The 26,894-nt window shown below is 41.4% G+C and overlaps 1 protein-coding gene across 3 annotated transcripts in view; it reads right to left on the reverse strand.

Moving 5' to 3' along the window:
- Positions 1-1,894: 1,894 nt before the first annotated feature.
- Positions 1,895-26,894, reverse strand: part of LOC137369043 (transcription factor TFIIIB component B'' homolog) — a 173,229-nt gene continuing 148,229 nt past the window's right edge. For 2 of the 3 annotated variants that reach the window (XM_068029568.1, XM_068029567.1), the window contains exons 27-31: positions 25,662-25,704; positions 19,058-19,210; positions 15,444-15,816; positions 5,491-5,743; positions 1,895-3,916 (exon numbers count right to left, since the gene is read on the reverse strand). In XM_068029568.1, the coding sequence (XP_067885669.1) occupies positions 3,761-3,916; positions 5,491-5,743; positions 15,444-15,816; positions 19,058-19,210; positions 25,662-25,704 (978 nt within the window). In that variant the 3' untranslated portion in view covers positions 1,895-3,760. The remainder of the gene's footprint in view (positions 3,917-5,490; positions 5,744-15,443; positions 15,817-19,057; positions 19,211-25,661; positions 25,705-26,894) is intronic. The other variant, XM_068029569.1, reaches the window with a different exon arrangement.

A 26,894-nucleotide genomic window follows, 5' to 3' on the forward strand; every position in this document is an offset into this window, starting at 1 on the left:
TACAAGAGCAGGTAAGAAGCTTGGAATTCTGGGGCGAGTAACTCACTTCCTGACTCCCCAAAGCCTGTCCAGCATCTACAAGGCACAAGTCAGAAGGGTGATGGAATACTCTCCACTTGCCTGGATGAATGCAGTTCCAACAACACTCTACAAGATGCACTGCAGCAACTCGCCAAGCCTCCTTCGACAGCACCTTCCAAACCCGCAACCTCTACTACCTAGAAGGACAAGGGCAGCAGATGCATGGGAACATCATGACCTGCAAGTTCCCCTCCATGTCTCACAACATCCTGACTTAACACTATATCACCACTCCTTCACTGTCGCTAGGTCAAAATCCTGGGACTCCCTCCCTAACAGCACTGTGGGTGTACCAACACCAGATTGACTGCAGTGGTTCAAGAAGGAAGCTCACCACCACCTCAAACAATTAGGGATGGGCAATAAATGCTGGCCTTGCCCGTGACACTGACATCCAATGAATGAATGATTTTTTAAAAAATGATCCTGTCATAAGAAAGGGCCTGGTGGTAACTCTAAAGCTCAGTAATATATTTAATAGAAGTAAACAGAAATTATATAAGAATTTTTTTATTTACAAAATTTACAAGCAGCCCACAGATGAATTCATCTAAGCAGAAATACTGTAATGTTCCTTCCAAACAAGGAAGATGCTGAAATGACACTGGAGTTAGTCATTCAGTAAATAACTACATACATATTTGCAACCAAGTGAACACAATACTACAACGGTAATTTACATATATGCAGAGTGTTGAGAGGTATGACTGACGCAGCTGCTTAATCAGGGACAAGCTAAATTCAAAACAATTTTTGTGCATTGCCATATATCTTAGCACTACTTGTGAAGTTTTACATAATTAACTCATTATTTACTTCTTATTTGAGTTTCTTCTCAACACTTTGGCACTGCTCCCAATGCTATGGCGGTGAAATTAGTCTCAGGTGGTGGCACAAAAGGGCAGTATCGGATCTGCTGTCCATTATACCCGGTGCCTGATGTTCATTTCCATTGACTGAAAGGGAACTGAATATCAGGTACTGTACATAATGGGTGGCCGATCATTACTGCCTGTTTTGTACCGCCCTAGATGAATTTCTACCCTTTACGTCCAATTAACAGTCAGAATTTGCCACAGATCTTTCGATGCTCAAGTTGTTCCAGAGATTGATGGCCAAGATGCAAGACAAAATGGCATGGTTGAAAGACCGGTTCTTCACCCTAGCTTGGCTATAAAAAGCTACAAAATTTATTACACACAAATGAGATTTATCTACAACCAAAATTGGAACCTTGAGCCACAACATGAGGAATTGGTTCGAGAATGTGTTTCTTCCCAACTTTTAGGCCATTTGATATTTCAGAAGTGAGATAGTACTTACAAGATATCCTGTCCCAAACATCACCATTCTACAGCATGAATTACAGCTCGGTCAGTTAACAGTCTAACAGGTTCACATTTTTAATTAGTTCAAAAGAATTTCTGTGTCCCTCATTTTCCCCCTATTTTAAGTCAATAAAAGTATTACAGCCACATGAGTAGGACTATCTTAAATAATAATTCATATACAAATAGTCATTTAGTAGTACAGAATCTGAGTATTGCTGAAAACAGAGACATTTTGTCAAAGCGTTTCATCTTGCACTCATCAGGACCACTCGCAAGAATACCAATGAAAGGGAATGCAACAAATTTATACTGTATGAGAAGAGAGTACTAATAGGTTGGCAAGTGGACTCTGATTGGTAGAGGTGTTGCCATGGAGAATGCACTCTCCATGCATTCTCCATGGCAATGCCTCTACCAGAGTCCACTTGCCAACCAATCAGCACTCTCTTCTCATACAGTATAAATTTGTTGCTTTCCCTTACATTGGTATTATTGCAAATTGTCCTGATGAGTGCAAGATGAAAAGCTTCGACAAAATGTCTCTCTTTTCAGTCATTTTCAAATTCCTATACAAAAAGGGAGATAAATTATCTGCAAATGCGTTTATGAATCCCACATTAAAAGACAGTCCAATTAACAGCATATTACACGTCCATAACTTTAACTAATGGAACATATGCAACAGAATTTTTTTTAAATGCAAGCTTCAAATGAAGTTTGAAAAACAAATTAACCAGAAGTACTTTTCACATTTAACACATAGATGCATACCAAAAAGTAATCTTTTGTATGCAAATTTGTTGAAAGGACACAAATACAAGTGCAGGTAATTTCACAAAAAGACAACTTGTGTCTCTCATTGTTGGCATGTATAACATGCAAATAAATCTCAGTCCACTGCAATTTTACACAAAAATCAATCATTGCAATTTTTAAAATTTGACTGTCATTGAAGATGTCCATTTCATTTCCAAACTTGCAAGTTGCTCAAATGTTCAGCAATCATACTGAAATTTTAAAATGAATGGCAACCTCAAGCAACACATTTTACGCCCTTGAATCTGAAATATGAATATGCTTGCTGGACAAGGCACATTCTTCAAAGAACAAAAGAGGTAATAAAGAGAAAGATTCTGACCTTCAGAGATGCTCAACAAACTATTTGCAATCCTCATTATTACACCAATGCTTAAAGTGAGGGAAGTTCAAAGTTATTACAAATTCATCACAGGACAATTTTCTGAGAAAGATCCTAAGTAATGTGTTTAAAAGAAACCTTTGGAATCGGATATAGTACTCAGCCACTTGTGAAATAATTTGTGCACAAACATACCTAGCCCCTAACTCCACTCCCGCCCCTAACCAATAAAATTTGCATCCAACAACTGAGAACTCACTCTGACAGCTTAGATGCCAATGAATTACTTCATTAACATAGTTTATCTTTTTCAATTAGACTACCTATATATTAGTATTTTTTCTGTATCATTGTGGGTATTCTTGTTTGGTTTCCACTATTTATTGTTTCAATATGATGTATTTAAAATTCACCTTGAACAAAATATCCCATTCAAATCATATTTCTTTAGGAAAAACCTAGTCTGCTGAAGGCAATTGTTAAAATATACCATAATCCATTAGTATTTTGGAATCCAAATTCCATATTTAAAAAGTGACCCTGATTAATTACATGGATGTTAAAGTGCAATACTTTGAGGTTGTAGTTTATACTGTATTCTATTCATTGAAAGTCAATACCAAGTTGTGGATTCATTAAATAAACAGAAACATTAGTAAGCACACATCTGGTATGCCCCTTTCTGTAAGAAAAAAAACAAAAAATTGAAAATAAAATTGCCCACTTTGTACAGTGTGCTCCAATTGGGCAAATGTAACGCTTATACCAAAGGAGTCATTCAGATTCAAGGAGAATTGTATTAAGATTCTTCAACATTGTCAACAACTGCTGGATGAAACATGAACTGATTGTACAGTTAATGAAGTTATAATATATTGAGAATGGTAAAGTAGCAGTTATTTTTAATGCCTGTAAAATTGATAAACAAAACCTTGTGACAATACATTATCCTGTAAAATCTTGGTATTTCCGACCAAGAAAGTCTAAATATTGTAAAATGGTTGCCCAACATTTTGTGTCCACATTCATATCACTGAAGAAGTGTTTTATGGGAGATCTCAGTGCAAAAAACCCCCAGTAAAATCAAACAAGGCTTGTATATATCCATACATCACTTTTCCCCCAATACTGTGATTAAGCTATGAACTAATCACATTATGGGATGTACTAGCACCAATTAAATATGCAGCTTCAAGGCTATCTTTCTACTTCATTCTTGTTCATCCACTTCTGTGAATATGTCACTGAAGAAATATTCAGCAACTTGTGTTGGCAGCATTTGTTCTGTGTCCTGTTCCACTGCACAGCAGGCCTCCTCTGTATAAGATTCTGACTGCCAACTCTGCAATGATGAGTTACATATCACCTGCAGAGAGAATGGATAAAATTAATGACATGTGCTGCACTCCAAATTGACTTCTTTACAAGAAATGCTGACAAACTTGGGAAAGCACTTGTTTAAGGCACAGTGCAAAGCATGTTGGTGTACAAACTGAATCAGACCAACAGGAAAACATCAAGTGAAGGGGTGCCATTTCCCAAGCTGAGAGGATCCATTTAAAATAAAGGATCATCACCCCAAACTTCTTTGGCTCTACTCTTAGCAATTGGCAGAGCAAAATCACCTGCTCACCCACACACCGGGGGATTGACACCAGGACGTTGAAATACAACTTTCAAACGTGGAAATTGAGGCACAAGATTCTTCGTACTTCTTGATGTAGACAGAACTTCCTATTATTTAACTATCCTGCTTGTATAGTGGACTGGGGTACACAACTGGAAAGGGAATGGAGAAATGTGCTGGTGGAAAAAGAAGGGCACTGCTGAACCAGTTACTTCCTAGCATTTAAACCAAACTTTGAATCAAGCCTCTATAATAAACATACCATTGAACTGCCAGTCTTCAGCATGCTCATACAGTTTTTAAAATAACATTTTATAATGTTAAAACAAGAAACCCATTTCAAGTTACACATTACTAAAACCCACTAAGCAGTAGGGTGGGATATTTGTGGAAGTCATGCTTTCTCACTACTAAAATTTGGTTATTTTTTCCTGCCAAGGGCATGTATCACTCCATTCAAAATGAACGTAATCAACTTAATCAATCATCTCCCATTCAATAGTTTGCTCCCTATTGTCACTATAAACAAGGTACTGCACCTGAACTAATACATTAGAATCGTAAAGAAAATTGGTGCAGCAGATTTGAGGGGCCATTTGGTCTACTTCTGCTCCTATCTCATGTCTCAGAAGAAGAAAAAAAAATCCCTCACCAGACTCGGAGATTTTAAATAAATAAAAATGTTACTTATAGAACTGGCAAGAAACCAAAGATTTGTTGATTACAGAAGACAGAGGGGGAGCTTAAAGGGAATAATTTTAACATGCAACACGTGCAGTGCAAAGCACCTTAAACAATATTATGTTTTCCTATTTACACCTCTTCTAGATGCATCTTTCTTTTTTAAAACTTGTCCCATTCCCACCCCCCTTTTTGCACCATCATCTCTTTTGTCATTTAATCTCTCCTGGTCTCCTAGCCTATCACAGAACGTCCCTTTTGTTTTTTTTCCTTCCCTCCTCCCTTTCCTTGCCTCTGTACTTGCTTAAAACCCATTACATCTGTAACTTTGTCCAGTTCTGATGAAAGATCAACCTGAAACATTAACTCCATCTCTCTCATCACAGATGCTGTCAGACCTGCTGAGTATTTCCAGCATTTTTGTTTTTATTTCAGATTTCCAGCATCCAGTCTTCTGCTTTTGTATTATATTTTAGTCCCCCTCCTCCCCACACTATAGCAAACGGAAGGTAAACATATGAAGAATAATTATATTGTTAACATCAAAAAACTCAGCTAAAAAACCTTGGGGGGGGGGGGTGGAAGGGGGAAGATAGGTGAAATGGAAAGTTAAAATTAGAGTATCAACTTACTTTAGTTGGGGCACTTCTGGTGTCAGGTTGGCTCCCGTCTGCCTCTTCACATGATTTCCTTTTTGCAGGAGGAGAGCTGCTTGATTTCATTTCTTCAGCATCTTCCCCAGATGGGATTGGCCTTTTGCCAGCAAACCGTGGGAGATTCATACGGGGCTTCAGAAATTTTGTCCTTTGAGGTTTTGTTTCACTTTCACTCTCGGAGGACTTTTTAGATATAAAGGATAAAAATCCTCGTGGTTTACGCCCTGGCCTGTTGACAACCAGAAAGTTCATTATTACAGATGAATGGTTAGATTTCTTTCATTGTATTATGGGAGGACAGAAATAGATAAAAGTTGTACATTCAGATTTCTACATTATGGCTAATTAAAAATATTGCTATAAAGTAAATGCCTAAATTTAAATAAAACTTTGCACTTAATCTTTTTTTAAATAAACAAAGTCAGCAGTTGAAAGTTAAGAGTCAAATTAAAAAGCTTCATGACAACTAAATTTCAGACCAGTTTGAAAAAATGCTAATGTAATTCAGTGATTCACAGGATAGAGAACAGTTTAATGTCTCCAAATGAGAAACAGTATTAAAGGCTCGAATGATCTATGGGGCACCTTAAAATTATTCAGTAAAAGACCTTCATTAATATAAAAAGTCTGTGGAGCAAGGTCTACCACAGACTAGAGTTCGAGGCCTTCAAACATTAAAGTGAAATAATCTTTTCTCTCCCTCATTAGTCATCGTCATGCTAATTCCAACATCTCTAGACCATGGCTTTCCTCTGTGCCATCCATAATTTTTCACAAAAAAGTAACACAAAATAGCAATTTAGACAGTAGTTAAAACTTTCTCAACCAATATTCCTAGAAAAAAAAAGTTTTCATGGTCTTGGCTGGTATACAAGAAAAAGATTGCACAGTATGTACTATTTGGTGAAATTGATTAATCAAAGATTAATTACTTAGGTAAGGAGTCATTAAGTAGAAAGTAAAGGTTTCTGTTTGAATAAAAAATTGGCTTTAGAACAGGAGAATGTTCCCATAAATCGGAACTTTTCAAGCTGAAAGAAGTTACAAACGCAGAATCAGATGAATAACCAAATGGGTATCCCAGGGTCAGCCTTACATATGAATTAGGAGCAGGAGTAGGCCTGATCTGATTGTAACCTCAACTCCACATCCCCCCAGTAACCTTTCACCCCTTTGCTTATCAAGAATCTATATACCTCTGCCTTAAAAATATTCAAAGACTCTGCTTCCACCGCCTTTCGAGGAACAGAGTTCCAAAGACTCACGACCCTTAGAAAACATTTCTCATCTGTCTTAAATGGGCGATCCCTCATTGTTAAACAGTGACCCCTAATTCCAGATTCTCCCAAAGCATGAAACATCCTTTCCACATCCAACCTGTCAAGACCCCTCAGGATCTTATGCATTTCAATCAAGTCGCCCTTACTCTGCTAAACTCCAGCAGATACAAGCCTAGCCTGTCCAACCTTTCCTCATAAGACAACCTGCCCATTCCAGGTATTAGTCTAGTAAACCTTCTCCAAACTGCTTCTAGAGTGAAGCTGGAAATTTGGTGCACGTGGCAAGGTCTGTCAAGTTTAAATTTTAGATTAAAAGTCAGGCTTTAAAATCTCCTAGTTCGGTAAATAGCCTTGTTAAACAAGAAGCAGCCAGCAGTGGCAGTTATCTGTCAATCAGTTGAAAGTAGTTAGGTTCAATAAGTGCTAATTATTGTAGCAGAAGCTGAGCTAGTGAGTCATCAGAATCTCTATAGAAAGGAGACCAGTTCTTAGCTGAATGCAGAGAGAGGTGATATCTGCCTAATTGAAACATTGCTAGAGTGAAGCTGAAAATTTGGTGCACATGGGAATTCGGTGCAGAGGGGAAAAGAGGGGTTCCTGTTCCTATCTTTTTTAGCTTCCAGAAGCTGGTGAGTCTTCTTCCTTTGATTCCAAGGTAGGTCATTGGTTGGCGAGTGTTTTATCGTTTATCTTTCAAACCTCAGGTCATTTTACTAATTGTAAGGTTTTATTTACTAATACTAGTTAAGCTCAGTAGATTGGGAAACAGCGAGAGATTAAATTAAGAAAGTAATTAAAGTAAATTAACTAATAGCATAAGTAACACTGGCAGGACAGGTGTTATGTTGCAGCTGTGGTATCTGGGAGCTTTTGGATGCCAAGGTGATCCAGGACAAACACATCTACAGAAAGTGGAAGCAGCTAGAGGAATTCCAGATCAGGATTATTGATCTGGTAGCTGAAATGCAAACACTGCGCAACATAAGGGAGGGGGAGAAATACCTGGACATTTTGTTCCAGAAGACGGTCACACCTCTCAGAACAGGGTCATCTGTTTTGGTCAGCAGCGAGGGACAGGAAGATGTGACCGTGAGTGAGGCAGGTAAAAGGACCAAGCAGACAGTAGTGGAGGAGCCTCAGACTTTGCAATGTCGAACAGATTTGAGGTGCTCTCAACCTGAATGGACGAAAGTGAGGTCTGCCAGCTGGATGAGCAGACTGACCATGGCACTGTGGTACAGGAAACCACTGGAGTGGGGGGAGCAAAAAGGAATGTAGTCGTAGTAGCGGATAGTATAGTGAAGGAGATTGACGCTGTTCTGTGCAGCTGAGTGCATGAGTCCAGAAGGCTGTGTTAACTACCCGGTGCCAGGGTTTGGTACATCTGCTCAGGGAGGGAGAGGAACTTAGAGTGGGAGGGGGAGGATCCAGATGTCATGGTCCAAATAGGTAGGACTAGGAAAGAGGTTCTGCTTAGACAGTATGAGGAGCTAGGCACCAAATTGAAGAGCAGAACCTCAAGGGTAATAATCTCTGAATTATTACCTGAGCCATGTGCCAATTGGCAGAGGGTACAAAGTTAATGAAATGAATATGTGGCTCAAAGACTGGTGTGAGAGAAGTGGGTTTCAGTTCGTGGGGAACTGGCACCCCCAGTACTGGGGAAAGTGGGGGCTGTACTGTTGGGACAGTCGACACCTGAACTGTGCTAGGATCAGTGTTCTAGCAAACTGCATAACTAGGGAAGCAGAGAGGGCTTTAAACTAAACAAGGCAGGGTGAGGGATGAAGCCTGGGTAGACATAGCAAACAAAGGGGTTGAGTCAAGGCAGAGGACAGCAGAATGGTAATATGAGAAATGAAGGTCAGAGAATGGCAGGAAGGGACAGAGAGAAATAAACCTAAGACCTAAGAACACACCAACAGTCAAGACTAGATGTTACAAAGATAACAAAAAGACAGAACTAAAGGCTCTGTATCTGAATGCATGTAGCATTCATAACAAAGTAAGACAAACTGATAGCGCACATTGAAGTAAATAAATATGATCTGATAGCCATCACGGAGATGTGGCTGCAGGATGACAAGGATTGGGTCCTGAATATTGAAGGGTATATGACATTCAAGAAAAATAGGAAGCTAGGTAAAGGTGGAGGGGTAGCACTGTTAATCAAGGATGGCATTGGTGCAATAGTTAGAGATGATCTTGGTTCAAGAGAGCAGGATGTACAAATCAGTTTGGGTGGAGAAGAGGAATAGTAGGGGAAAGAAGTCAATAGTGGGAGAGGGGGAGAAATACCTGGACATTTTGTTCCAGAAGACAGCCACACCTCTTAGAACAGGGTCATCTGTTTTGGTCAGCAGTGAGGGACAGGAAGATGTGACCGTGAGTGAGGCAGGTCCCCTAACAGTAACCACGATGTAGGACGAAGGATACAAGAAGAAATATTGGGTGCTTGTGATAAAGTGACGGCAATAATCATGGGTGATTTTAGAGTCAGAGAGATACAGCACCGAAACAGTCCCTTCGGCCCACCGAGTCCACGCCGACCATCAACCACCCATTTATACTAATCCTACATTAATCCCATTTTCCCTCTCACATCCCCACAATTCTCCTACCACCTACCTACACTAGGGACAATTTTTACAATGACCAATTTACCTATCAACCCACAAGTCTTTGGCATGTGGGAGGAAAGGAGGAAACTGGAGCAACCGGAGGAAACCCATGTGGTCACAGGGAGAACTTGCAAACTCCACACAGGCAGTACCCAGAACCGAACCCGTGTCGCTGGAGCTGTGTGGCTGCGGTGCTAACCACTGCGCCGCCTTTAATTTACATATAAACTGGAAAAATCAGATTGACAATAATAGCCTGGATGAGGAGTTCATAGAATGCTTTCGAGATAATTTCTTAGAGCAGCACATTCTGGAACTAACCAGAGAGCTGGTTATATTAGACTTGGTAATGTGTAATGTGGCAGGATTAATTAATACCCTCAGAGTAAAGGTAGCAGCGACCACAATATGATTGAATTTTATAACCAGTTTGAAAGAGAAGAGTGAATCTAAGACTAATATTTTAAACATAAAGGGCAACCATGTGGGCATGAAAGCTGAGCTAGCTGAAGTGAACTGGGTTACTAGGCTAGGAGATAGATCAATAGAGAAGCAGTGGCAGACATTTAAGGGGATATTTCAGCGTACTCAGAGTAAGTATTTTGCTACTATAAAGAAAAAGTCTAAGGGAAGGACCCATCATCCATGGTTAAGGAAAGCATCAAACTTAAGGGAAAAACAGATAATTGCACAAAGAGGAGTGGCAGGTCAGATGATTGGTCAGAATATAAACAACAGCACAGAATGACTAAAAGATTAATCAGGAGGAAGAAATTAGAGTATGAGAGGAAGCTAGCTGGAAATGTAAAAACAGATAGCGAGAGTTTCTATGGGTATTTAAAAAGGAAGAGAGTAAATAAAGTGAGTGCTGGTCCTCTAGAGCGTGAGAATGGGGAGTTAATAATAGATAAGGAAATGGCGGATGAAACGAACAAATATTTTGCTTCTGTCTTCACTATAGACGACACAAAAAACATTTCAAGGATAGCTGTCAATCAGGTGGTGGAAGGAAGAGAGGAACTTGGTGAAATTACAATCACCAGGGAAGCGGTACTGAGCAAACTGATGGAGCTGCAGGTTGACAAGTCCCCAGGTCCTGGATAGAAGATTGGCTGGCTGGCAGAAAAGAGAGTATGCATAAATGGGTCCTTTTCTGATTGGCAGGATGTGACGAGTGGAGTCCTGCAACGATCTGTGCTGGGGCCTCAACTTTTTACAATTTATATCAATGACTTAGATGAGGGGAGCGATGGCATGGTAGCTAAATTTGCAGATGACACAAAGGTAGGTAGGAAAGTATGCAGAACGGTATAGATAGGTTGAGTGAGTGGACAAAAACATGGCAGATGGAGTACAATGTGGGAAAATGTGAAGATTTTGGCAGGAAGAATAAAAAAAGCAGAGTATTACTTAAACGGAGAACGACTGCAGAATTCCGAGGTGCAGAGGGATCTAGGTGTTCTAGTGCACGAGTCACAAAGTTAGCAAGCACATACAGCAAGTATTTAAGAAGGTTGATGGAATACTAACCTTTATTACGAGAGGAATTGAAAATAAAAGGATGTTTTGCTTCAGTTATACAGGGCATTGGTGAATACTGTGTGCAATTTTTGTTTCCTTATTTAAGGAAGGATGTAAATGCATTGGATGCGGATCAGAAGAGGTTTACTAGATTGATACCTGGAATGAGCGGATTGTCTTATGAGGAAAGGTGTTTTCATTGGAGTTTAGAAGAGTGAGGGGAGACTTGATGGAAGTATATAAGATCTTGAACAGTCTTGACACCTCTTGTGGTCAGTCCAGAACTAGGGGCACTGTTTTAAAACTAGGGGTCGCCCTTTTAGGACAGAGATGAGGAGAAATTTTTTCTGAGGGTTGTGAGTCTTTGGAACTCGCTCAGAAGGTGGCGGATGCGGGGTCATTGAATATTTTTAAGACGGAGGTAGATGGTTTCTTGTTAGGCAAGGGAATCAAAGGTTATCAGGGGTAGATGGGAGTGTGGAATTTGAAACACAAACAGATCAGCCATGATCTTATTGAATGGCAGAGCAGGCTGGAGGGACCGAAAGGCCTACTTCTCCTAATTCGTATGTTCCAACGCATTTACCTTAAAGGAGACCAATACTGTACACAACTCTAGATGTGGTCTCACCAATGTCTTGCATAGCTGAAGCATAACCTCCCTACTTTTGTATTCAATTCCCCTCACGATAAACAATAACATTCTATTAGCTTTCCTAATTACTTGTTGAACCTGCATACGAACCTTCTGTGATTCATGCACTAGGACATCTAGATTCCTCTGCATCTCCGAGCTCGGCAATCTCTCACCATTTAGATAATATGCTTTTTTATTCTTCCTGCCAAAATGAACAATTTCACATTTTCCCACATTTTACTCCATTTGCCAGATCCTTGCCCATTCACAACCTATCTATATCACTTTGTAGCCTCCTTATGTCCTCTTCACAACTTACTTGCCTATCTATCTTTGTGTCATCAGCAAATTTAGCAACCATACCTTCGGTCCATTCATCCAAGTCATTTACATAAATTGTAAAAAGTTGAAGCCCCATCACAGATCCCTGTGGCACACCACTCGTTACATCGTGCCAACCAGAAAATGACCCATTTATGCCTACTGTTTCCTGTTAGCTAGCCAACCTTCTATCCATGCCAATATGTTACCCCCTACATCATGGGCTTTTATTTTCCACAATAACCTTTGACGTGGGAGACCTTATCAAATGCCTTCTGGAAATCTAAGTACAGTATATCCACCAGTTCCCCTTTATCCACAGCACATGTTACCACTTCAAAGAAATCCAATAAATTAGTTAAACATGATTTCCCTTTCACAAAACCATGTTGACTCTGCCTGCTTACCTTCAATCCTTTTAAGTGCCCTGTTATAAAGTTTTTAATAATAGCTTCTAACATTTTCCCTATGACAGATATTAAGCTAACTGGCCCGTAGTCTCCTGCTTTTTGTCTCTCTTTTTGAATAAAGGAGTTACATTCGCTATTTTCCAATCTAATGGAACCTTCCCCGAATCTAGGGAATTTTGGAAAATTAAAACCAACACATCAACTATCTCACTAGCCACTTCACCAGGGACCTGTCAGCCCGCAGCTCCAACAATTTGCCCAGTACCACTTCCCTGGTGATTGTAATTTTCTTGAATCCCTCCCTCTCTTCCAATTCCTGATTTACAGCTATATCTGGGATGTTAACCTGTCTCCTCTATGGTGAGGACCGAGGCAAAATACCTATTCAATTCATCTTCCAGCTCTTTACTTTCCATTATTAATTCCCCAGGCTCACTTTCTATAGGACCAATGCTCACTTTGTTAACTCTTTTTTAAAATAACTGCAGAAACTCATTATGTTTTTCTATTTCTAGCCAGCTTTCTCTTACTCTAATTTTTCCCTCCTTATTAATCTTTGTCATTCTTTGCTGCTTTTTATATTCTGTCCAATCTTCTGACCTGCCACACATCTTTGCCATGCTATTTTTAAATAATGTCTAGCAGCACTCTTGTGGTGTTGCTCTTAAGTCAAAGGATAAACTCTTGATAATAGTCCAGGCCTTATGCCATATAAAACAAAATGCATTATTCTGCTGCTGTGTTTGAGTTGTGTCCTTTTAAAGCCACAAGGCCTACTGTTGTAAACATACACACACCTAAGGTCAATTACAGACAATTCTTTTTAGGTAAAACCTGGGATCAATTAGACAATTGATTAAAAGCAAAAGACTGCGGATGCTGGAAATCTGAAACAAAAACAAGAAATGCTGGAATCACTCAGCAGGTCTGGCCGCATCTGTGGAAAGAGAAGCAGAGTTAACGTTTCGGGTCAGTGACCCTTCTTCGGAACTGACAAATATTAGAAAAGTCACAGATTATGAACAAGTGAGGTGGGGGTGGGGCAAGAGATAACAAAGGAGAAGGTGCAGATTGGACCAGGCCACATAGCTGACCAAAAGGTCACGGAGAAAAGGCAAACAATATGTTAATGGTGTGTTGAAAGACAAAGCATTAGTACAGATTAGGTGTGAATACACTGAATACTGAACAGCAGCAAGTGCAAACCTGAAGAAAAACAACCTGAAAAAAACAGTGGGTAAGCAAACTGAACAAACTAAGATGAAATGAAATAAATGCAAAAAAAGATTGTAAAAAATGTAAAAGGAATGTAAAAAAAAAAAGGAAGAAAAAATAACTAGAAATGAAAGTAAAATGGGGGGCTGTCATGCTCTGAAATTATTGAACTCAATGTTCAGTCCGGCAGGCTGTAGTGTGCCTAATCGGTAGATGAGATGCTGTTCCTCGAGCTTGCGTTGATGTTCACTGGAACACTGCAGCAATCCCAGGACAGAGATGTGAGCATGATAGCAGGGGGGAGTGTTGAAATGGCAAGCAACCGGAAGCTCAGGGTCCTGCTTGCGGACTGAGCGGAGATGTTCCGCAAAGCGGTCACCCAGTCTGCGCTTGGTCTCCCCAATGTAGAGGAGCGAATACAGTATACTACATTGAAAGAAGTACAAGTAAATCGCTGCTTCACCTGAAAGGAGTGTTTGGGGCCTGGGATAGTGAGAAGAGAGGAGGTAAATGGGCAAGTGGCTGGTTGTATGTAAATCTCAGGCTTTTCATTAAAAGAGAACAGCTGTATCTGGAGCAAGAGGTGCGACAGTCTGAAGACTGACTGTTGACCTAGTACTTGGTTTGCAGTTTTAAAAAAAGCAAAGAAGGCATGTCATTTTTTTAGCAGAGGGTTTAACTACAAACCGAAGGAAGTATTGTTGCTTTACAGCCACTGGTCAAAGCATTGTGTGTGTAGGTCTGATCACTTAATTACAGGAAAGATATTACTGCTCTTGAAAAGACACATTAGATCAGAGGAAATAGGAACAGGAGAAGGCACCCATCGAGCCTGCTCCACCATTCAAACAGATCATGGCTGATCATCTACCTCTATGCCATTTTTCCCCACTATCCCCATTTCCCTTGATGTCATAAAAACATAACAAAAATGATTCCAGATAACAAGCATTTAAGTTAGGAGGAAAGTTTAAGGAAGCCGGCATGCTTTCTTAACCTTCAGTTAGGCTACTTTTAAGGCTAAGACGACAATTTGTTCATCATGGAATGGGACACCAGTTAAAAACTGGGAAGTTAAACAGAACTTTTTTTTTAAGAAAAAGATCAAAACTCCTATGACTAATAAACTGCCAACATAAACTCCTGATAATTTTTTTTTAAAGTAGAATAAGGTACAGATAATCAAGTAGCAGCTATGCTGTTCTTCAACAGTGACTTCACAAAAATTTATGGAGTCTTACAATTAGTATCCCATTTTAAAAATCAGCATCTAGAAAGAATTTCAGTAGGTTCCTGGAAAATTGTATTAAACAATAATAGCTGATGTTACTACTGGAGAAACTATCTGGGTGAAAACGCTGAGTCTAAAAGTATGATAAGCTGAGTTAAAACAACTTAATATGGAAGAACCTGATTAACAGTCTGTCTTTAATGATGTAAATTTAGCTTCTTCATGCAATAGGCTTCACTCACCTCAAAGCAAATATTAGCAGTACCTATGGGAACAAATTTGGATTTTTTTTTGTGCTCAAAATATGGGATGCCAGTGCTGGAAATGGGACATGTTTTTCTGCTATGGCATGTAGTGTTCACATCAAGTACTCAGAGCAAATACAGAACTCATGGTTTAAATACAAATAGTGGGGTAACTCCACTTTTAAGAACTAAATCTGTGACTGCTCACTTCAATGAAAAATTAGAAATACAGTTTTTAAACCCACTCCTACTTTTTGCTGAAAATAGAAACTTTTAACCCCAAGTGAATGAAAGGTGTATAAAATAGAAACTGGTCCACGTGTTCAAGATAATAGGAGACTGAAGCTGTTCTTTAAATGTGTCAGAAAGGTAGTTAGTGATCTTCATTTTTCCTTATTGGAGTGTCTTTTAAACCAGTCTCATGCAAATCATATTATCCCAATTTTACCTTGTTAGACTTGTAATAGAAGTGGAAGCTGCATTTTGTGTACTCATTTCAGATTGTTTGGTTGTGCCCGCATCTGTATCTGCTGCCAAAGTTTCTGTAGAGTAAACGGATTCAGTGGCAGCTGCTGTCTCTTGTACATCGGTTTGTCCCTGGTTATGGTACACAGATCCTGAATCCCATTGTGCAGAGTTCATATCAACTGATAAATTACATGCTGATTCAGCTTGTAAACTTTTTTCAGAAACACAGGGAGAAGGTGCACTTCTTGAAGTTCTTGAAAGTTTCAGAGTGTTTTTATTTCTAGCTGGGAGACTGGTCTCAGAAATGCACATAGCTCTCTTTGTAGAAATATTGGGTTTCACAGTGAGTTTACCTGGAAAGAACAAAGACCCAAGTTAGAATAAACTAGGCAAGAATCTAATTTTTAAACAGAGGACTGAAAACACAAGGAACCGTATATTATTATGCCCAGTAAAGACATGACATATATTCCTAACTTTTAAAATACCAACTTTATTCAATGTGGACTCTATGAAATCAACTTTTCCTTTCAAGAAAAATGGATAATGAGCTGCAAAGATGGCCACCGAAGGTCAGATAACCTGGCCTGTGTATTCAAAAACTGCCTCACTGTCTCAAAAGGACAAAAGGATACATTCCAGACTAAGAGGTGTCAACTACAACCCATTCTGAAACCATCAAGAGACATTCCAGAATTGAATGGGTTTCTTCTGTGATCTTAACCTCCACCTCAGGATGAATGTCTTGCAACAATAAACCAGGATGTGGCCAAGAGCACGACCATATTTGGAAAAGGAACTGTGAAGTCACATGGTAGGGCAGTCATGTTTGTCTCCTTTTTATACTTGCAAGGCTGACTGCAAAATCAGCAGCAGTGAAGGAGGAATACCTTCTGTGCCTTAAAAGAAGCGGAGGCTTTAACATTGCAAGGTCTCCAAACCTGCTCCATTTCGGGTCCAGCTACCAGCTGTGGTCTGAAAGATCCAGCTAAGCAAGGAAGTCCTGCTGCTAATTCTACACTTCAACTTTCTGTAGCAGAGAACTGAAAGTGACCATCACCTCCAGTCTGAAGTCTTATCCACCAGAAATCTACAACACTTCAAGTTCATACTACAAACACCAGGCCTGCACCTTTTCAAACAAAAAAACTGTCCTCCTTAGGAGATTCAACAAGTTTACTGTAAACCACAAACACCTACCTCACTTTAAACCACCGACCCTTTTCCTTTCTATCTATCTATTCTTGTGTATGCATGTGTGACTGAATGTGTGCATGGGTGAGGTTGTAACCATTTCGGGAAGTATGTGTAAAAAGAAAAAATAACTTTTTCCTATGAGAAAACCTGCCATTTGTCTGTTTATTTGACCCTAAAAAACCACTCAGGAATGTACTCATAATTTTAAAGAAAACATGACTGTGTCAGTTGGGAGGTGAACCACCCACACTCCTTTTCACCTGTCCATAACAATATCCTACACTGTTCAGAACTTCACAAAATTACTTCACAACAGTAAATTTCAAAATGATCATAAAATTAGTTGCTGATGCACTCTGATGTGTAATAGGAATCAATAAACCATGAATGAAATAGGTTGCTACACTATAGGAGTGCAAGCTATCAAATAGCAGAGACTGCTGTCATGCAGGCCCCCAACTGCCAAGAATGGGGCACAGATATTTTGCCACATGGACATTAAATATTAAAATTATAAAATGCTGGGAAGAAATGGCCTATTACAAGGGGTTGCCAAGCCCCTGACTGGAAAGACATCTGCATAGTAACAGACAGTGCTTGGAAAGGACAAAGGGACCACTCCCTGCTCCAATTTAATCCACAATGGACTTTTGATTACCAGACGTTGAAGGTGGATAGGCTAGCATTCCAGGTTAACCGCTAAGATGAACGAATACACAAACAGATGTGGTCAGACCAGTTTAGTCCCATGACTAACTGGCTGTTGGGTCTTTTTTTAATTTGAACTTACAACAGAGAAAAACCCAAAGCTGTTTGCTCCTGGACTGAAAAGACCTCTCTCTGTCTGCTCTCATCTCTTTCTCAAAGAACTGAAGACCCATTGAAGATACGTGAACCCCAAGAGCGAAATGCCTCCTACAGTGAACAAGGTTTAAGAATAATACTGGGCCCCAAAGAAAAGCAAGACTACCTACAAAAGGACTACAATGAGCTCGAAGCACAGTAACAAGAAGCTCTTCTGATATCGCCTCAAACATCTCTACTTGATTTTTCTTCTGCTTTCTGTCTCTATCTGCACATGCGTATCATGTATGCATGCTAGCGTGGAGCGTGGCATGTATCCTTAGGTGTAAACTGAATTAGAGTTTAAGTTTTAATAAATTTCTCTTTTCTTCTTCAAACATAAGAAAGCCTGTTTATGCAAATTTCTTTGCCTTATAATTGGAAAGTGATGAACAAGGATTCACCAAGGGGAGCTCAGAATGCAGTGTGTTTAAAAACATAAACCCTGTCACAATAAGACCAGGTGAAGGCTAAAGGGACGCCCTAGACATCTTTCTCACCTGGCCGTAACAGAAATCTGTGCGCTCGCATCCGGAATTGACCCACAGACAAATGAGAGAAATTGGCAATGGGAAGCCAAATTGTTCCCAATCAAAAAAGAGCAAGATTAATACAGGTTTTCTTGTGGTTGTGTGTGATTGAATACTAACATGTCTGCAACTGAAGCTAATAGCTCTCTAAGCCAAGGTGAAGTAACTTGGGATAAGTTAAAAGCACTATCTATAGAGGAGTTGAAAAAAATGGCTGAGCAGTGTAGGACTACTGTATGTGCCAAGGCTAGGAGGTCTGAACTCCTAAGGTAGTTTCCAACCATTTTTCCCTTGAATCTGAAGATGCAGAAGTACACCCAGACAGTGTACTGCTAGCAAAGATACAATTGGAACAAAAAAAAACTTGAATTAGAAGACAGGGGAAAAGAGAGAGAGAGAGACAGGGGCAGGAGAAAGAATAGTCCAGAAAGAATCCGAAGAGAGAGCGCTGAAGCGGCTTGAGTTAGCTAGGGGGGAACAGAGTAACCCCAGTGAAAGCATGGCCAATATGGAGCAGCAGAATTCAGGGCTGGGTACAAAATTGCTAAAACTTGCTCAATTAATTCCAAAATTCAATGAGGAAGATGTAGAAAAGTTTTGTGTCTTTTAGGAAACTGGCAAGGCAGCTAAAATGGCCAGCTGAGATCTGGTCTCTTTTAATACAAAGCAAAAAAACAAACAACAGCCCAGGTTCAGTCTCTAACAGACTGATCCCATTAACATTGGTGGTTATCAGGAGCTTGACATTCTCACAAAAGGTTTCCTGATCTCTAGATTTTTTTGTTGAGAAGTGGGGGACTAAGTTGAGCAGATATAATGAGAAGAATGATTGGATTTAGAGTTGATTCTCCAACTGTGCAACATAACCCAGAGGAAAAGACCAGGACGAAGACTGCTCTGAACTATATATTTTGCTAAATTTACTGCTCAAGTACAACTAAGGAGTCACGTAAACCCTTTTTTGTAAAGTGTTCATCATGCAGAAATACCATGAAAGTACTTCACGGTGAAATTAGCCATATACCTCTTCTTATCTGTGAAGCAGCCTTTTTCATTTCTTCAGGTACAGAACATGCTTCAGCTGCTTTTTCAACAGGAACAGGGTCTACTACATTATCCAAAGGAGTATCTACGAAGCTTTCAGTGGATTCCGATGGAAGACTCATTTTAGCAGCATCTTTGAGAGACAAATCAGGATACTTTCAAAATAGGTCATCTTTAGTTAAGCATAAATATGAGCTCAGACAAACCTGAACAGAGTGTCAGTGTAGTTTGGAAGTTGACACGTGAAAACTTTGGTGATAAGCATACAGGGGTAGAATTTCTGTTTTAAGTATAATCGGCAAACTTGGAGCAAATTGCACTTAAGATTGTGCTGCCTTTCCAAAGCGAAGTTGTAGTGAAGGAATCCTTTGACAATAAAAACAGAAAATGCTGGAAATACTCAGCAGATCGGGCAGCATCTGTGGAGAGAAGCAGAGTTAACGTTTCAGGTATGTGATATTTCATCAGTACTGGCAAAGGTTAGAAATGTAATAGGTTTTAAGCAAGAATGGGGCAGGGGTGGGGGGGGGGGGAGAAAGAGAACAAAAGGAAAGGTGTGTGATAGGGCAGGAAAGATTAAATGACAAAGATGTCATGGGACAAAAGCAAAGGGAATGTGAATGGTTGAGGTGAAAGACAAAGCATTCGTCCAGAGAGAGTGATAATGGCAGAATAATGAACAGCTCTGTCCAAAAGCACAAACATGAAAAACCAAGTTTAAGGCAAGCACATGATTAAAAATAATATATAATAATAAAGGCCAGTCATGCTCTAAAATTGCTGAACTCAATGTTCCGTCTGGACAGCTGTACAGTGCCTAATCAGAAGATGGTACACACTACTGTCACTGTGCATCAGTGGTGAAGGGAATGAATGCTGAAAGTGGTGGATGGGGCACTGGAAAAAGTGGGCTGCTTTATCCTGGATGGTGTTGAGCTTCTAGAGTGTTGTTGGAGCTGCAACCATCCAGGCAAGTGGGGAGTACTCCATCACAGTCCTGGCTTGTGCGTTGTAGACAGTGGACAGGCATTGGGGAGTCAGGTGGCGAGTTACTTCGCCACAGAATTCCCAGCCTCTGAGCTGCTCTTGTAGCCACAGTATTGATGTGGCTGGTCAGTTCAGTTTCTAGTCAATGGTGACCCCCCCCCCCAACCAGGATATTGATAGTGGGGCTTTCAGCGATGGTAATGCCATTGAACATCAAGGGGAGATGATTAGATTCTCTCTTGTTTGAGATGGTCACTGCCTGGCACTTGTGTAGCGCAAATGCTACTTGCCACTTATCAGCCCAAGCCTGGATGTTGTCCAGGTTTTGTTGCATATGGACACAGGCTGCTTCATTATCTGAGGAATTGCGAATGGTGCTCAACATTGTGCAATCATCAGCGAACATCCATACTTCTGACCTTATGATGGAGGAAAATCATTGATGAAGCAGCTGAAGATGTTGGGCCGAGGACACTACCCTGAGGAACTCCTGCAGTGATGTCCTGGGACTCAGATGATTGACCTCCAACAAATACAACCATCTTCCTTTGTGCTAGGTACGACTCTAACCAGCTGACAGTTTTTGCCCTGATTCCCATTGACTCCAGTTTTTTTAGGGCTCCTTGATGCCATACTCGGTCAAATGCTGCCTTGATGTCAAGGGCAGTCACTCTCATGTCACCTCTGAAGTTTAGCTTTCTGTCCAAGTTTGGACAAAGGCTGTAATGAGGTCAGGAGTGGCCCTAGTGAAACCCAAACTGAGCGTCACTGAGGTTATTGCTGAGCAAGTGCCACTCGATAGCACTGGAGACGACCCCTTCCTTCACTTTGCTGATGATTGAGAGTAGACTGGGGCAGTAATTAGCCAGGTTGGATTTTCTTGCTTTTTGTGTACAAGATATACCTGGGCAATTTTCCACATTGCCGGGTAGATGCTCATGTTGTAGCTGTCCTGGAACAGCTTTGCTAGGGGCACAGCTAGTTCTGGAGCACAGGTCTTCAGTACTATTGCCAGAATGTTGTCATGGCCCATAGCCTTCGCAGTATCCAGTGCCATCAGTCCTTTTTTGATATCCTGGGGAGTGAATCGGATTGGCTGAAGACTGGCATCTGAGATACCGGGGACCTCAGGCAGAGATGGATCATCCACTCGGCACTTCTGGCTGAAGATGGACGCAAATGCTTCCGCTTTGTCTTTTGCACTGATGTGCAGGGCTCCCCCATCATTGAGGATGGGGATATTTGTAGTGCCTAATCCTCCTGTTACTTGTTTAATTGTCCACCACCATTCACGGCTGGATGTGGCAGGATTGCAGAGTTTAGATCTGATCTGTTGGTTGTAGGATTGCTTAGCTCTGTCTATCGCATGCTGCTTCCACTGTTTGGTATGCATGTAGTCCTGGGTTGCAGCTTCACCAGGCTGACTCCTCATTTTTAGGTATGCCTGGTGCTGCTCCTGGCATGTCCACCTGCACTCTTCATTGAACCAGGGTTAGTCCTTTGGCTTGATGGTAATGGTGGAGTGGGAGATATGCCGGACCATGAGGTTACAGATTGTGGTCGAGTACAATTCTGCTGCTGCTGATGGCCCACAGAACCTCCTGGATGCCCAGTTTTGCATTGCTAGATCTGTTCGAAATCTATCCCATTTAGCACGGTGGTAGTGCCACACATCACAATGGAGGGTATCCTCAATGTGAAGACCGGACTTAGTCTCCACAAAGACTGTGCGGTGGTCACTCCTACCAATACTGTTAGGGACAGATGCATCTGCAACAGGTAGATTGGTGAGGAAAAGGTCAAGTAGGTTTTTTCCCTCACCACCTGCCGTAGACCCTGTCTAGCAGCTATGTCCTTTAGGGTTCGGTCAGTAGTGATGCCACCGAGCCACTCTTGGGGATGGACACTGAAGTCCCCTACACAGAGTACATTCTGTGCCCTTGCTATCCTCAGTGCTTCTTCCAATGGAGAGGCATTGATTCATCAGCTGGGGGGGGGGGGGTGGGGGGGCACTGAGTATGGCACTGTGCCGCCACCTCTGGTGAGTCTATCCTGCCGGTGGGACAGGACATACACAGGGATGGTGATTGTGGTGTCTGGGACATTGTCCATAAGGTATGATTCCATGAACATGACTATGTCAGGCTGTTGCTTGACTAGTCTGTGGAACACCTCTCCCAATTTTGGCACAAGCCCCCAGATGTTTGTAAGGAGGACTTTGCAGAATCGACAGGGCTGGGTATGCCGTTGCCAGTGCCTAGGTTGATGCTGTGTGTTCCGTCCCATTTCAGTCCTTTTGTAGCGGTTTGATACAACTTAGTGGCTGCTCGACCATTTCAGAGGGCATTTAAGGGTCAACCACATTGCTCTAGGTCTGGAGTCACAGCAGCCAGACTAGGTAAGGATGGCAGATTTGCTTCCCGAAAGGACATTAGTGAACCAGATGGGATTTTACAACAATCAACATTAGACTAGCTTTTTTTTTTAATTACAGATTTTTATTAATTGAATTCAAATCTCACCATCTGCTGTGGTGGGATTCAAACTACCACTACACCACTGTCTCCCCTTGCATCAAGGTTGCATCGTCCGAACAGATCCGTCGGAGATGGAGAAACTGAGAGAATGGAATGGAGTCCTTACAGGAAGCAAGGTGTGAGGACATGTAGTCAAGGTAGCTATGGGAGTCGGTGGGCTTATAATGAATATTAGTGGATAGCCTATACCCAGATATGGATACAGAGAAGTCAAGGAAGGAAAGTGTCGGAGATAGACCATGTAAAAGGTGAGAAGGCTGGAAATTGGAAGCAAAGATGATAACATTTTCTGGTTTGGGACAAAAGCAGGAAACAGCACCGATACAGTCATCAATGTATCAGAAAAAGAGACTGAGTGCCAGCTCTCTTCCTACCTCCCTCTGGACCATGACTCCACCACTGAACATCAAGCCACTGTCTCCAGGATTGTCACTGACCTCATCTCCTCCAGATATCTTCCCCCTACAGCTTCTAATCTCCTAGTCCCACAACCCCAGACAGCCCGCTTCTACCTCCTTCCCAAGATCCACAAACAGGTTGTCCTGGTAGACGCATCATTTCAACCAACCCCACTGAACTTATTTCCTCCTACCTTGACTCTATCTTTTCTCCCCTGGTGCAGTCTCTTCCCACCTACATCCATGACTCTTCTGACGCCCTATGCCATTTTGACAATTTCTAGTTTCCAGGCCCTAACTGCTGCCTCTTCACTACGGACATCCAATCTCTCTACACCACCAGGACTGTCTACGGGTTCTCCACTTCTTCCTTGAACAGAGGCCCACCGGTCCTCATCCACTACCGCCCTCCTCCGCCTGGCTGAACTTGTTCTCACATTGAAGGAAGTGAGTGGAGTTGAAGGAGTAGTTGTTCAAATAAATGGTGTTGCTATGGGTACCCATATGGGTCCTAGTTATGCCTATATTTTTGTGGTGTATATCGAACATTCCTTGTTCCTGCCCTACTCAGGCCCCCTCCCCCAACTCTTTTTCCAGTACATTGATGACTGTATCGGTGCCGTTTCCCGCTCTCGCCCCAAATTGGAAAACTTCTTCAACTTTGCTTCTAATTTCCACCCTTCTCTCACTTTTTTTTACATGGTCCATCTCTGACATTTCCCTTCCCTTCCTCAACTTCTCTGTCTCCATCGCTGTTCACTAATATTCATTATAAGCCCACCAACTTCCACGACTACCTTGACTACACTTCTTCACACCCAGCTTCCTGTAATGACTCCATTCCATTCTCCCAGTTTCTCCGTCTCCAACGCATCTGTTTTGATGATGTTACTTTCCACAACAGCACTTCTGATATGTCTTCCTTTTTATCAACCGAGGATTCCCACCCCCAACCATTGTGGTTGACAGGGCCCTCAACCGTGTCTGACCTATTTCCCGCACTTCTTCCCTCACCCTTTCCCCTCCCTCCAGAACCGTTTCCCCTTGTCCCAACTTTCCACCCCATCAGCCTCCACATCCAAAGGATCATCCTCTGCCATTTCTGCCACCTCCAGCGTGATGCCACCTTCAAACACATCTTCCCTTCCCCTGTCAGCATTCCGAAGGGACCGTTCCCTCCCCGACACCCTGCTCCACTCCTCCATCACCCCCGACACCTCGTCCCACCTTCCAGGTGAAGTAGCATTTTACTTGTACTTCTTTCAATTTAGTAGCCTGTGCAGAGTTTGCAAGTTCTCCCTGTGACCGCGTGGGTTTCCGCCAGGTGCTCTGGTTTCCTCCTACAGCCAAAGACTTGCAGGTTGATAGGTAAATTGGCCATTGTAAATTGCCCCTAGAGTAGGTAGATGGTAGGAGAATGGTGGGGATGTGGTAGGGAATATGGGATTAATGTAGGATTAGTATAAATGGGTCGGCACAGACTCGGTGGGCCGAAGGACCTGTTTCAGTGCTGTATCTCTAAATAAAATAAATAAAAGTTTACTGTATTCGCTGCTCACAATGCGGTCGCCTCTACATTGGGGAAACCAAACGCAGATTGGGTGACCGCTTTGCGGAACACCTCCACTCAGTTCGCAAGCATGACCCCAATCTTCCGGTTGCTTGCCATTTCAATTCACCACCCTGCTCTCATGCCCACATTTCTGTCATTGGCCTTCTGCAGTGTTCCAATGCAAGCTCGGGAACAGCACCTCATCTTTCGATCAGGCACTCTACAGTCTTCTGAACTCAACATTGAGTTCAAGAATTTCAGAGCATGACTGGCTTTTTTTTTAATTTTATTTTTTCACCACGTGTCTGCCTTAGACTTGCTTTTTCATATTTGTGGTTTTGGACAGAGCTGTTCATTATTCTGCCATTTTATCTCTCTCTGGACTAATGCTTTGTCTTTCACCACAACCATTAGCACTCCCTTTGCCTTTTTGTCCCATGATATCTTTGTCATTTAATCTCTCCTGCCCTATCACACACCTTCCCTTTTGTTCTCTTCATCCCCGCACTTCACTTGCTTAAAACATTTCTAACCTTTGCCAGTTCTGATGAAAGGTCACAGACCAGAAAAGTTAACTCTGCTTCTCTCTTCACAGATGCTGCCAGACCTGAATATTTCCAGCACTTTGTTTTTATTTCAGATTACCAGCATCCCGCAGAATTTTGCTTTTATTTTAGTGAACCCTTTGACAAGTTCGGTGAAAAATAAATTTATTACTCAGGTAAAACATGGGGTAGGTTTTCACCTGAATGTAAAGCATCAGTTAGGCACAGTGCAGAAGAAAATCATGTGGCACACAGCCCACATTCTTGAGTCCATCTAATTTTCTTTCCATAAATTTTAACAGGTCCACAAATTATAGAATGATTCAAACACTTTCCAAATTATTGCAGAAATTTTTAGAAAGTGAAATGGAATCTATTTAAAATTTAAGAGTATTTGAAGATACAGAAAAAAACATTGTTCAACCATAGAATCAGCCATAACATTCCCTCCTGTTTCCAATTTTCAAGCAATAGGAGAAATGAAAATATAGTAATTGTTACTATTACAGTCTAGCATTCAGAAATACTGCCATTAAAGTACTGCATATAAAAAAAAATGACTTACCATAATTACTTAATATACTAGCTGTTGAAGTTGTTGGACATTCCTGTACAAAAGACAACACAGAAGAATTACAGTACTCCAAGGATAGGAGCTGTTTGGGAGACAAGATTCATATTAAGTAACTGACATGTGTTTGTAGCATAAGGTAGCTCATTGAAATTAACTTTTTATTTCTTGCTCATTAAGTCATCACACAATAGCACTGGTAAATCATAACTTCATCATGCCTAGTAGTTGATTACGTATAGTATCAGTTAAATGATCTGGAACTTTATACTAAAGAAATTTTTTCTCCTTTACCAGTATTGAAGTGAATAGCCCCTTCCTGGAATGACATCACTATGGAAGAAGGAGCTCTGCAGCTAATTATTTGCACACTATTGTTCAAGTTAAAATTGCTGGGATGTTAGAGTAATAATTGCTGGGCACTGGAGCACTAAGTGTCAAAGCAGCAGATTTACTTCCCCACACAGGCTCAATATCTGATCTTAGGTACACCAAACGGGGGCAGGAATGGTGCTGAGCAGAGGCTGCAATAGTGGTGGGGGGGTGGGGGGTGGGGGGGGAAAAAGGGGTGGTGAGTGCAATTGCTTAGGGTGAGGTGAGGTGACTGCACTTGACATTAAGATAGTTTTTGACTAAATGTGGCATCAAGGAGCCTTAGCAAAATTGAAGTCAATGAGAAGAAGGGGAAAGCTCTCTACTGGTAGGAGTCATACCAAGCACAAGGGATGATGATTGTGGTTGTTGGAGGCTAATCCTCTCAGCTCCAGGGCATCGCTCCAGGAGTTCCTCAGGGTAGTGTCCAAGGCTCAACCATCTTCAACTGATTCATCAATGACCTTCCCTCTATCATAAGGTCAAAAGTCAGGATGTTCACTGATGATTGCAGTGTTCAGTACCATTTGCAACTCCTAAGACACTGAAACAGTCCGTGCCCACATGCAGCAAAACCTGGACAATATTTAGGCTTGGACTGATAAGTGGCAAGTAACATTTGTGCCACACAAGTGCCAGGCAATGACCATCTCCAACAAGAAAGAATCAAACTATCTCACCTTGACATTCAACGGCAATAACCATTGCTGAATCCCCCAACATCAACATCCTGGGCATTACCACTGGCCAGAAACTTAACTGGATCAGCCATCGAAATACTGTGGCTACAAGAGCAGGTCAGAGGCTGGAAATTCTGTGGTGAATAACTCACCTGCTAACTCCCCAAAGCCTATC

This window comes from Heterodontus francisci, chromosome 4 (genome assembly GCF_036365525.1).
Source record: "Heterodontus francisci isolate sHetFra1 chromosome 4, sHetFra1.hap1, whole genome shotgun sequence".
NCBI classification, from domain to species: Eukaryota; Metazoa; Chordata; class Chondrichthyes; order Heterodontiformes; family Heterodontidae; genus Heterodontus; species Heterodontus francisci.